General features: G+C 41.8%; 1 protein-coding gene across 1 annotated transcript in view; it reads right to left on the reverse strand.

The window, feature by feature from the left end:
* Positions 1–12,964, reverse strand: part of GLI3 (GLI family zinc finger 3) — a 1,844,924-nt gene that overhangs the window by 664,398 nt on the left and 1,167,562 nt on the right. The window contains exon 5 of the mRNA XM_044064809.1: positions 10,241–10,440. Within this exon, the coding sequence (XP_043920744.1) occupies positions 10,241–10,440 (200 nt within the window). The remainder of the gene's footprint in view (positions 1–10,240; positions 10,441–12,964) is intronic.

The raw sequence follows: 12,964 nt of genomic DNA on the forward strand, positions 1-12,964 counted from the left end.
TACCTTACCAGACACCTGCAGCAACTGGAAAGACCCCAAAAGTACCTCACCAAGAGGATCAAAGGGCTCAAACAGATGCCATATGCTGCCCGGTTAAAGAAACTCCAGCTCTACTCAGTGGCATACCGCCTGCTCAGAGGCGATCTGTGCCTGACGTATAAAGCCATGTCCAACCCAGAATTAATGGACATGCTGCACCTCAGAAAATCCAAATCCCATCGAGCTACGTGCTCGAGAGACTTGAACCTCAGCACTGAAATAAATATGACATGCTGGAGGGACAGATTCATAACCCAGAGGCTCCCTTCACTCTGGAAAAAAATCCCAGTCCAGGTTAGGCAGAGTCCCACATTGACTCTCTTCAAGAGGAATCTTGATGAGTGGATGGGAGATCGTAGGTTTACCCTGGCTATCACTTCTGTGTCACTGTTAGACAGAGGCACAGTATACTAACCTCAAAAAAAGGCATAGCAAAATTAATTTAAAATGGGTGGCGAAAGCCAAACACACTCTGGCTAGGCTTATAAATGCCCTAGGGCAGATAGCCTAGTATGAACCTATGAACCTATGAACCATACCCCAAGGTCTCTAAGGCAGCTGCACCAAAAGTCACAAGGCACAAGAAAAATGCTCACTAAATTACTGTGCACCACAGGATTTGATTTTAGCCCCCTTGCTGTTCACTGCATAAATGTGTCAACTTAGGAAGGTCATTCTAGACATCAGTAGTTTTTAACATGCATGTGACAACTATATTCAGCTATCTTCTCCTTCATTCCAGAAAACTTTGATTTTTCATCTCTTGAAGACTGTTTGGACTCCACTGCTGTGTTGCTAACTCAATCACTTAAAGGTCAACCCTTCTTAGTTTGAAGCAATGCAGATGTATGCCACCATCTAATGTTCCTCTGTTCTCTCCACTGACAACATGTTGTGTGAATCAGCCACAATTTGTATCTTGTGTCCATGATCTGGACATCTTCCCTATCAGTAAGTTTACAATCAAGGATCAGGTGTTGGCCACTGTCAAGGCATCACATTTCCAAATCTGCCAACCACAAAGTTATATCATCAGCTAATTACACTGAATTGTGCTTGCAGTTCTGTATCTTTAATGCTTCCTCAAACGCTTTCTGTAATCAGTGACATTCATCACTCTCACTCTTGTACTGACACACCAAGATGCATTTTACAGCACTGCTGTTAGCAATCTGTCTTTGTGCTTACCATCAGGGCACAGAGTATTATGTAGGTTGTACATTGACATTCAATGTATCTGTTTTTCTTACTACTTATCTGTATTTCACAATGAGTGAGCGCATCATTAACTACTGCCCTTGTTGAAAATATTACTGTTTGCATGCTTTTTGTTGTCTTTCCTGGAACTTTTCTCACACAGCCTCCTCTGAAATTGGGCTATGTTCATTCAGTGTTTCCAGGTAACAATCATAAAATAAGCAAACAAATACTCAATTCTACAAACAGAGATGAAATGTGCTGTTAATGACTGGTGAAGCTTCAGCCTTGAAACAATCTGAAGAGCAAGACATCATCTTGTAATGAGTTGTACTGCCACAGAAAAGTAAACACAGTGCAAACTGGATAAGAAGTTGTTGACTGCAACTGAGCTGAAAATATAAGTATCTTGATTTTTTTGATTATTTTTACAGATTACTGTTTTTAAAATTTAATATATATATATATATATATATATATATATATATATATATATATATATATATATATATATATATATATATATATATATATATAGCACTTTGTCTATTCTGTATCTTTACAAATCCTTATCTGTTTAAAAACTTTCATTTGTGTCTCTAGTGCTTGCTGGCTGTAGGCTATTGTTTTAACTGAAGCATTTCTTCTGTGTAATTATCTTTTGGCTAGTGGGGGCTGGTTCTTTTGTGTTCTGAAAAGCTGTTTTGGTATTTAAGCCCTAACTTTGATAGGGTTTCTGTCTTTACACACAGTGCAAACTGGATAAGAAGTTGTTGACTGCAACTGAGCTGAAAATATAAGTATCTTGATTTTTTGATTATTTTTACAGATTACTGTTTTTAAAATTTAATATATATATATAGCACTTTGTCTATTCTGTATCTTTACAAATCCTTATCTGTTTAAAAACTTTCATTTGTGTCTCTAGTGCTTGCTGGCTGTAGGCTATTGTTTTAACTGAAGCATTTCCTCTGTGTAATTATCTTTTGGCTAGTGGGGGCTGGTTCTTTTGTGTTCTGAAAAGCTGTTTTGGTATTTAAGCCCTAACTTTGATAGGGTTTCTGTCTTTACACACAGTGCAAACTGGATAAGAAGTTGTTGACTGCAACTGAGCTGAAAATATAAGTATCTTGATTTTTTTGATTATTTTTACAGATTACTGTTTTTAAAATTTAATATATATATATATATATATATATATATATATATATATATATATATATATATATATATATAGCACTTTGTCTATTCTGTATCTTTACAAATCCTTATCTGTTTAAAAACTTTCATTTGTGTCTCTAGTGCTTGGTGGCTTTGCAGTTGCCCGCCCCTACTGTGACACTCCTCCCAGTCTAGTGTCATTAGCTCATTCTGCCTAATACAGAGAGAACATTTGATAAGGCCTTCTGTTCCTCCTTTCTCCCTTTCAAAAAGTAAAACAAAACCTTTTTTTTTTCTTTCGCCTGAACCTCCTTGTGTTCTGACTGTGCTTCTCAAACATTTTGGAATTATACAGTATATTTCAGAGCATTTATTATAACTGTAATAGCCTTAATATTGCTACAACTCAAGTGCTCTAGGTTGCACTGCATCTGAAGTGTTTGTGTGTTTTAGCTGCTTTTCTGTATATATAGACTTTTCTGTTTCTTTTACTAAATAAGCTCTGTAAAGTTGTTTTATTGCATTTCTGCCTGTATTTCTGAGGTTTTTGCACTTTTAAAGTTTGTTTTGCTTATTTTAATTAGTAGGCTACACACTCAAGTGCGCTAGCCGAATTAAAGCATTTACTGTGTTTCTGTACCTAATTTCTACTACTTTGTAAAAAAAAAAAAGAAAAAAAAAATTCTTTGTTTCCTGCCTTTACTGAACTAGAATAGTCCAGTCTTCAGGTATTGCTGATCTCTGGGCTGTGTCATAGTTCCTGTGTTGCCCATATCCTTATTTGGATAGGAGGAAGCTTCTTTGTTCACCAGTGAGAGTGGGGAGCTCTGAGCAGCCTATCTGTCCCTTGAGGAGTGGTTCCAGCCCAGTGACCTGTAGCTTATGGGCCGTTTTGGGCCATTTCCTATCTCTTTCTAACCCCCTGCTTTAAAGCCAGCTTTAGCGCACTTTTGCGCTTGTAATTTAAAGTTTGTCCTGTTTTTTGCATTTACCTGTTGAGGCTACACACTCAAGTACGCTAGCCTGTGTCACATATTTACTGCATTTTCCTGCTATTTGTTGAAAAAAAGAAAAAGAAAAAAAAAATTATTATCCTTGTTTCCCTTCTTTCCTAACCTAGAGTAGTCCAAATACAGGCTTTGCTGTATTCTGGACTTTTGGAAAGTTCCTGTGTTGCCATTTCCTTTCTTGGATTAAGGGAGGCTTCTTTGTTCACCAGTGGCAGTGGGGAGCTTAGAGCAGCCTATCTATCCCTGGAGGAGTGTTCCCAGCACAAGAATCTGGTAGTCTACTGGCCATTTTGGGCCAATTTCTAGCTCTTTCAAATCCCCCTGTATAAAACCCGCTTTGGCAAGGTTTTTGCGCTTGTTACTACTCAGCCAAGCTCCTCGTGGTCCTGCAGAGTGGTGCTAGCAGCAGAGAGGCTAAAAGAGCGACTGCTAACCTGATAAGTTGTTTTTTCCTGCTACTACCTGGGCGACTGTCCGATCTAGCTAAACTGCAAATATTTCTGCTTCTTGAACTGTTTTAAACTGCTTAAAGTTGTTTTTGCACCTGCACTTTTAAGTTTGTCCTGTTTGTTGCATTTACCTGTTGAGGCTACACACTCAAGTGTGCTAGCCTGTGTTACATATTTACTGCATTTTCCTGCTATTTGTTGAAAAAGAAAAAAAAAAAAAAAAAAATTATCCTTGTTTCCCGTCTTTCCTGACCTAGAGTAGTCCAAATACAGGCTTTGCTGTATTCTGGACTTTTGGAAAGTTCCTGTGTTGTCCATTTCCTTTCTTGGATAGAGGGAGGTTTCTTTGTTCACCAGTGGCAGTGGGGAACTTAGAGCAGCCTATCTATCCCTGGAGGAGTGTTCCCAGCACAAGAATCTGGTAGTCTATTGGCCATTTTGGGCCAATTTCTAGCTCTTTCAAATCCCCCTGTATAAAACCCGCTTTGGCGAGGTTTTTGCGCTTGTTACTACTCAGCCAAGCTCCTCCTGGTCCTGCAAAGTGGTGCTAGCAGCAGAGAGGCTAAAAGAGCGACTGCTAACCTGATAAAAGTGTTTTTTCCTGCTACTACCTGGGCGACTGTCCGATCTAGCTAAACTGCAAATATTTCTGCTTCTTGAACTGTTTTAAACTGTCTAAAGTTGTTTTTGCACCTGCACTTTTAAAGTTTGTCCTGTTTGTTGCATTTACTTGTTGAGGCTACACACTCAAGTGCGCTAGCCTGTGTTACATATTTATTGCAATTTCCTGCTGTTTGTTGCAAAAAAAAAAAAAAGTTATCCTTGTTTCCCAACTTTCCTGACCTAGAGTAGTCCAAATACAGGCTTTGCTGTATTCTGGACTTTTGGAAAGTTCCTGTGTTGCCATTTCCTTTCTTGGATAGAGGGAGGCTTCTTTGTTCACCAGTGGCAGTGGGGAGCTTGGAGCAGGCTATCTGTCCCTGGAGGAGTGTTCCCAGCACAAGAATCTGGTAGTCTGTTGGCTGTTTTGGGCCAATTTCTAGCTCTTTCAAGTCTGCCTGTATAAAACCCGCTGTAGCGCGGCTTTGCGTGATTTTGTGCATAGTGCTTCATCGAGCAGCGCCGCTTATTTGGGTTTGAGCCTTAGAACTGATCTAGTTCTCATAATAAACACCCTATTCCTATGCTAAAGCCTAGCACTTGCTCACTAAAGCAATTATATAAGTCAGCACTAAAAAAATTAAAAGCACTACACCCTCACAAACTCCCCTTGAGTAACTTGTTCCCCATTGGCCTTTTTTCAATTATAAAGGAATTCCCAATACTATTCTAGCATGTCCAAAGGTCAGTTGTCAATCTCCTCTCCGGTCCAGCTGGTGAACCTGGGAATCTTGAGGCAATGTTACAACTGCCTAATGTACACAGACAACCCTCTCCTCCTCCCAACAAATTCCAACACATGTGAAAGATGCAACCATATAGCCAAACTGGAGGCTAAGCTCTCTCAACTCAGTACTGGCGTAACCAGTCAGGAAGAGAAGGAAACCACACTCACTACAATTCCAGTCTCACATAGACCTACCACGACAGCAAACCAAACACATAAACACACAAAAACATACTTGGAGGCTCTAAATAAAAATCTGCCTAAGCAGCAGAGACCTCCAAAGCAGACACCCAAGCAACCGCTACCCCAAAACAAAACACATGCAACACATAGCTCACAGAGCCAGTGTGCCGAACAGTCACAGCCCTTAAGGCTAAACAACACACCTGATACACTTGTAATAGGTGACTCTATCATCAGGCACACTGACGTCCCGCTCACCAGGCTGAACAAGGAGAAGGTCATGGTGATCTGCCTATCGGGTGCTAGGATACGCCACATAACACAAGCACTCGGGTCACTCCAAGGCAAGTACAAATATGACTCAGTCATTGTCCATGCTGGTGTGAATGACCTGAGATGTACCTTCCTGGACTACATCAAAAAAGAGACATAGAGGAGCTCTCTGGGCATGTAGCCCAGGCCGGTATGACCCTGACCTTGAGTAGCATCTTACCCTCACCAAGAATGATGCCACAGTATGAAGACAAGATTATCAATTTCAACAATTGGCTTAAGTATTGGTGTCATTCAAAGGGGATCCAATGCCTGTCAGCCTGGGATAACATGCTCGACAAGCCACAATGCTTCGCTAGGGACGGCTTGCACCTGTCACCCCTGGGCTTTCGGATATTGGCAAAGGCTCTTGCTACCCCCACAGTGCCTTTTTTAGGCAAGGCTCAAAAGACAAACCCACCTCCATAGGTATCACAAGGGATAAGAAACTAAGAGTAATGCTACTCAACGCCAGAAGTCTAAACCTCAAGATGCACGCACTCGAAACTCTCCTTAGCATGGAGAACATCGATATCTGTGCAGTAACAGAAACCTGGTTCAAGGCTCTCGAGAGCACCCCAGCACTGCCAGGTTATACCTCATACCATGCTTTTGCGGCCCCAAAACTTGGACCGAACCACAAAAGGAGGGGGAGTATCAATATTCGTCAAAGATACCCACGCCTCCAGGTTGGTGGCACAGCACGAAGCATCAGAGACTATCCATGCGCGACTAACAGTGGGTAAAACTGCCTTCCAGTTTATAGCCTGCTACAGACCACCCTCCCAAACCCAGGAACCCCACTCGGCCTTCCTGAGAACACTGGAAAATATGAAGGTCTCTCCAAACACCATTATATTGGGTGACTTCAACTACCCAACCATAGACTGGGAGCATTACTCTAGCTCCAACACCCTAGCCCAAAGGTTCCTAGAATTTATAAACTCAAATGCTATGGAACAACTTGTTACCACTCCCACAAGAGGGGAAAACATACTGGACCTGATCATCACCAACATGGGGACTCTATGCTCCAGACCAGAAGTGTATCCCTCACTGGTAATATCAGACCATAAACTAATCTCACTGGATATTCACATCCCGACCCCACCCCATGCCCAGAAAACCACAGTGAAAAACTTCTCTAAAGCAAATTTCACACTCCTCAAAACCGAGGTGGAATCCTTCAAAGCCCCCGGGCCTCTGGATAATACGGCTCAGACCACAAAATCCTTTATAAACGCATTCTATGAACACCTTCAGGAATGCATGGATCATGCAATCCCAAATAAAACCAAGACCCAATCCTCCAAAGGCAGACGTCCTGTCTGGTGGATCCCAGCCATAAACAAACTATACAATAGAAGGAGGAAGCTACTACATGACAGAGCAAAATCCCAAAAAGGGAAGGCATCTCTGATCAGTATTAGCAAAAAACTACGGGCACTCATAAAATCGTCTAAGGCCAGCTTCGAGAGAAAAATTGCACAGGACACTAAGGATAATCACAAGGCTTTCTTTAGTTATGTTAGGAACCTGGGTGGGAATTCCCAGATATGCTCAGAATTAGTCCAAAATGACAAAAATACACCGAACCCACAGACATTGCCAACATCCTAGCTGACAGGTGCAGCGCGAACTTCTCCCCTCCCACCAAAAGGGCTAATATCTATCCCAGCAGCGTGCTGCCCCCCTGACATCTCAGATGCTCAGGTAAGAGTTGCCCTCTCCAAATCAAGAAACACAGCATCAATGGGACCAGACGGTGTGAGTCCTACATGAACTCCAAGAAGAGCTAAACCCAAACCTAAAACTACTGTTCAATCTCAGCCTTACTACAGGATATGTACCCAAAGAGTGGCGTACAGAAACAGTGGTCCCTCTCCACAAAGGTGGTGCCTCAACGGATCCTGGAAACTATCGCCCCATAAGTCTCACTAGCTTGGTCTGCAAAGCTATGTAAAGGATCATCATGGACCTTATAAATAAAGATATCGGGGACCTACAGACACTGGATCCTACCCAGTTCGGCTTTGTTAAGGGCAGATCCTGCCTCTTAAACCTGGTCAATTTCTTTGAAACAGTCACCAAGGCCATTGACAAGGGGAAGGTGGTCCACACAGCCTACCTGGACCTCGCAAAAGCCTTCGATACAATACCCCACTCGGGCATTATAGATAAGCTCACCAGCTTAAATATAAACCCCTATGTCACTAGATGGGTTGCAAACTGGCTCAAGGACAGAACCCACATGGTTAGAATAGCTGGAGCCATGTCAGACTCCAAACCAGTTACAAGTGGCGTCCCACAAGGCTCAGTCTTGGGACCTCTCTTGTTCGGTATATATTTCTCGGAGGTACAGGCCAACATGGAAGGACTGTGGCTGACCAAGTTCGCAGATGACTGCAAACTGGGCACCATAATAGACTCTCCAGCTGACACAAGCATCCTCCAAAAGGGCCTCATAGAAACAGACAACTGGTGCCAGAGCCATGGCCTCAAGCTAAACGCCAAAATGTATAGTCATCCCTTTGGCAAAACAAAGTGCCCACAAATTACCACATAGGTGGTAATCCATTAAGTACAGAAGAAGTAATTAGGGACCTGGGGACCCAAGTTGATAGCAATCTCTCACTTGACAACCACGTGGCCAAAGTGGTTAGAAAAATATTTTATATAGCCCACCTAATCATGAAGGGATTCACATCTAGATCAGGGGAGGTCATCGTGCCTCTTTACTCATCCCTCATCAGGCCCATAATTGAGCACAATGCCCCTTTTGGGATGTACCTTACCAGACACCTGCAGCAACTGGAAAGACCCCAAAAGTACCTCACCAAGAGGATCAAGGGGCTCAAACAGATGCCGTATGCTGCCCGGTTAAAGAAACTCCAGCTCTACTCAGTGGCATACCGCCTGCTCAGAGGCGATCTGTGCCTGACTTATAAAGCCATGTCCAACCCGGAATTAATGGACATGCTGCACCTCAGAAAATCCAAATCCCATCGAGCTACTCGCTCGAGGGACTTAAACCTCAGCACTGAAATAAATATGACCTGCTGGAGGGACAGATTCATAACCCAGAGGCTCCCTTCACTCTGGAATAAAATCCCAGTCCAGGTTAGGCAGAGTCCCTCATTGACTCTCTTCAAGAGGAATCTTGATGAGTGGATGGGAGATCGTAGGTTTACCCCAGGTATCACTTCTGTGTCACTGTTAGACAGAAGCGCAGTATACTAACCTCGAAAAAGGGCATAGCAAAATTAATTTAAAATGGGTGGCGAAAGCCATACACACTCTGGCTAGGCTTATAAATGCCCTAGGGCAGATAGCCTAGTATGAACCTATGAACCTATGAACCTATGATACTTTTCAGCACTTTGGAAACTAAATTTTGTGTTCATTAAAAGTTAGGTGAGTGTTCTCTTTTCCCATTGTTCTACAAACATTTTCCAAGAAGCTGTCACTCATAAAATAGACACAAAATGCACACCTGTGTCTCAGCTGTATGATTCTATTTTAGAATTTTTTTTTTAAATAACACATGATGATTAGAAAGATCAGGTAGGTGACACAAAAACAGCTGTGACCTAGATGAATGTGATGAAGGTCTGAATCTGCATTATGCATCTCGATGGTTCTAGAGTGTTAAGGGAAAACAGATGTAGAAAAGTGATTGGTCAAGACATCACAACTACAGATGAATGAGCCCACTTTAGACAATGCCATTAACTAGGCCCACTTTCCAACCCCCCCCCCCCAAAAAAAAGAAACGTTTTATTATTCAGCAAAACTTGTCTATGACACCAAAACCAGATATAACTACTGTAGAAGACTGATGGCGAAAGGCTGTTTATTTGTCTCAAATAAAAGCTATAGTTTTAACATGAGAAATGTAAAGCATATTTCATGTATCAAGTAGAGAGCAGAATGTCAGAAAACTATCTAAAACATATACAATAGCAATACATCTCACTGCATGATCTGCAACAAACTGTCCTGGTCAGACAAAGCTAGGCTTCACTGATCACAGTGTTAAGTGTACCACTACAACAAACATGACACATAAGGATGCCTGGTCAAGAAGAGAGAAATTTTGGAAACTACACAGTTTCTGGCAATAATTAAGTACCTCTTCTTTTGAGCATCTCATCCAGCTATACAGGAGTTATAACGAGTAGCTAAGCTGACCCTACTAAAACTGATTATGGATGCACCTTTACTGACCTATTAAGGTTAAATACATTCTAAAATGATTTTCAACGATGTGTGCAATAGTACACGACATTTCTCAGAAGGTGAAGTTGTACTGTTGTGTGTAACCACTACAGAAAAGGAGGCAAGATCCATTAAAATTATGCATTACTTGAAAACTTCACTGAAACTCAGCAGTTCTGTACATATTATATACTTAACAACACAATTTAAACTGAAGCATGCATAATGTACGACAAAGTAAATAAAAATGTGTTATTAAATTATAATAAATTAAATAAACCCACCATCTGTAGGACTGAGTCCTCGGGCTGCAGAAATCATTGACAGGGATGGACTGAATGATCGGATATAGTCCATATAAGGGTAAATGTAAGGGTGAGGTGTGCTGAAAGGTGACTCAGATGCTGCTGCAGGGTTTCTGTGGGGTGAAATCCTGAAGAATGGGAGGTCAGAATATGTTGGGCTACCAGAAATGGCAGAAGGCCTAAAAGGAGTACAAGAAAAAACAAAGCCATTGTTAAAATGCATCAATTCTTCTGCACTTTGCAGGTAAACAGGAAGTGTTGATACAGAAAAATAATTTTTAGAAAAAAACCTTACAACCTGTAAAGAAACAATGTTAAAATGTCCAAGCATTTTCACTTATAATTTATACACTATCCACTGTTGTAACACATTCTCAACAAAAGATAAGTTTTGCCTGTTATCTTTATGAAAATATTTTTAAAACATTTTACAAGTGTGTCTCAAACAGTTCTGCCTTCGCATCTCCAAATGGGGTAGCTGTTTGCCATACTATCTCGAAAACACACTGCACTGGTCTCATCATAAAGCTTAAGAAGGGTTGTGTCAAATACATTTTGCAGCAAAGTTAACCACCCTAGTACAAGACATGAAATAAACAGTTAAAAATGTAAACACATTGCTCGCACTAGGAAGCCATGACTATAAATAGGCACATAAATACCAGTAGTGAGTAGCCTCAAACCATGGTTCAACACATTCCATTTCAGCCTAATACCACATGAATATAAACGTGCAATGGAATATTATCTCTATAAGGGAGGCACTTACCTAGGAGTCCTAAGGGAAGTGTTGCTGGATCCTGAAAATTTACAGTTAATTCCATTTTCTACTAGAAGAAATCCAGCAAGGAGTAATGCATTTTTTTGTGAAAAAGTCTGTCAGTACAGGTTGAGCAAAGACTGGACTGTGTATTAAGCAAACCAGCTTGTCTGGTATTATCAAACGTAACAGCACTGTGCTTAAAACTGTAACAGTCCACAAATTCCCAAATCCAAGGTGATAGAGAAGGTTGGGCCCTCTAAGTTTTGTGTGAGGACACTAGTCAAGAGAAAGTACAGTTTTGTACCTACCATAAATGTAGATGTTCGAATGCTAATACAGCTGCAGTCATAACAGATGGGTTCTCCTGCCGTCAGGCGGGTCCTCGGTCGGCCGAATTCCAAAGTCTAGGTCCGGCGTCGGGTGTCATCGCTTCTTCCCTGACGTCAGTGCGACAGGGGTATAAAGGAACCAGCCGATGCCATTTTCTTCAGTTTTTCTTGCCCCAGATGTCAGGTGCCCCCAGAAGGAAGGCAATACATAAATTTGTGTAATAATGCAGTACAATATAATCAAAATACAGTAGTTGCAAGCAAATACATCATAAATGAATACCCCAATCAGGTTGTATGAGGATGTGTTAGCCTATAGGCCTGTCCCAAGAGGGAAGGAGGGAGGAAACCTGGACTGCAGCTGTAGTAGCACTCGAACATCTACATTTATGGTAGGTACAAAACTGTACTATGTTCATCGTGCATACAGCTGCAGTCATAACAGATGGGTAGAATCCCAAAGCTAAGAAAGGGGTGGTAGGCACTAGGAGGAACTAGAAGGAGCCAAAATGCCCTGCAAGACTGCAGTGGCAAAGCCTGCTCTGGATTTGGAGTATAATGGTAGGTTGTAGTGCTTGGAGAAGGTATGCACAGAACTCCAAGTGGCTGCTTCCAAAATATCTTTGGTAGGAACTCCTCTGAGGAAAGCTGCAGAGGTGGCTGTGGCCCTGGTGGAATGAGTTCTAATGCCTGTAGGTACAGTTTTGCCATGAAAGGAATAGCAAAAGCGTATGCAGTGGACTATCCATTTTGAGATTGTCTGTTTGGAAATTGGCTTTCCTTGAGCTCCTACAGCATAGGACACAAAGAGCTGTTCTGATTTCCTGAAAGGCTTTGTTCTGTTCAAATAATAATGCAGTTGTCTGTGGATGTCCAAGGAATGTAGCAATCTCTCCCCTTTGTTTTGAGGATTAGGATAAAAAGTAGGTAAATGCATGGCCTGATTTAAAGCTACCCTGGATGCCACTTTAGGCATAAAGGACGGGTTGATTCGTAAGGAAACTCTGTCCTGATGGAAGATAAAAGGCTGGACAGCCATGAGAGCCTGTAGTTCTGAAACTCTACGAGCTGAGGTGATAGCCAGAAGGAAAGCTGTTTTCCAGGACAAATATTGCAAATCTGATGAGGCAGCTGGCTCAAAGGGAGGCAAGGTCAATTTTTCCAGAATGAAATTAAGATCCCAAGCAGGTATTGGTTGTTTCCTTGGAGGTCTTAGATTCTTAGCCCCTCTGAGGAACTGTCTTAAAAGAGGGTGAGAGAATAAAGGTGGATCAGTGTTGTATTCTGCAGAAATGGCTGAGGCATGGATTTTGATGGAGGAGAATGAAAGTCCACTGCTTAGCAGCTCAGCCAAATATTGTAGTATTTGAGGTAAATTCAGTTTTCCAGGATCCTGGCCCTTTTTCTCATTCCAGACACAAAACCGTTTCCATTTTGCGGAGTAAACTTTTCTAGTTGATGGCCTTCTGGCCTCCAAAATGACATCCTGCACCTCCTTGGAGAGTAGGGCCTGTTGTGATGCTAAGGAATCTTCCATGCAGCTAGATTGAGTGTTTTTAGCTGGCTGTGAAGAGTTTTGAAGTTGTGCTGAGTCAGAAGAAGAGGCATTAG

Source organism: Protopterus annectens, chromosome 3.part0, assembly GCF_019279795.1.
Source record: "Protopterus annectens isolate FY-2018-M chromosome 3.part0, PAN1.0, whole genome shotgun sequence".
Taxonomy (NCBI): Eukaryota; Metazoa; Chordata; order Ceratodontiformes; family Protopteridae; genus Protopterus; species Protopterus annectens.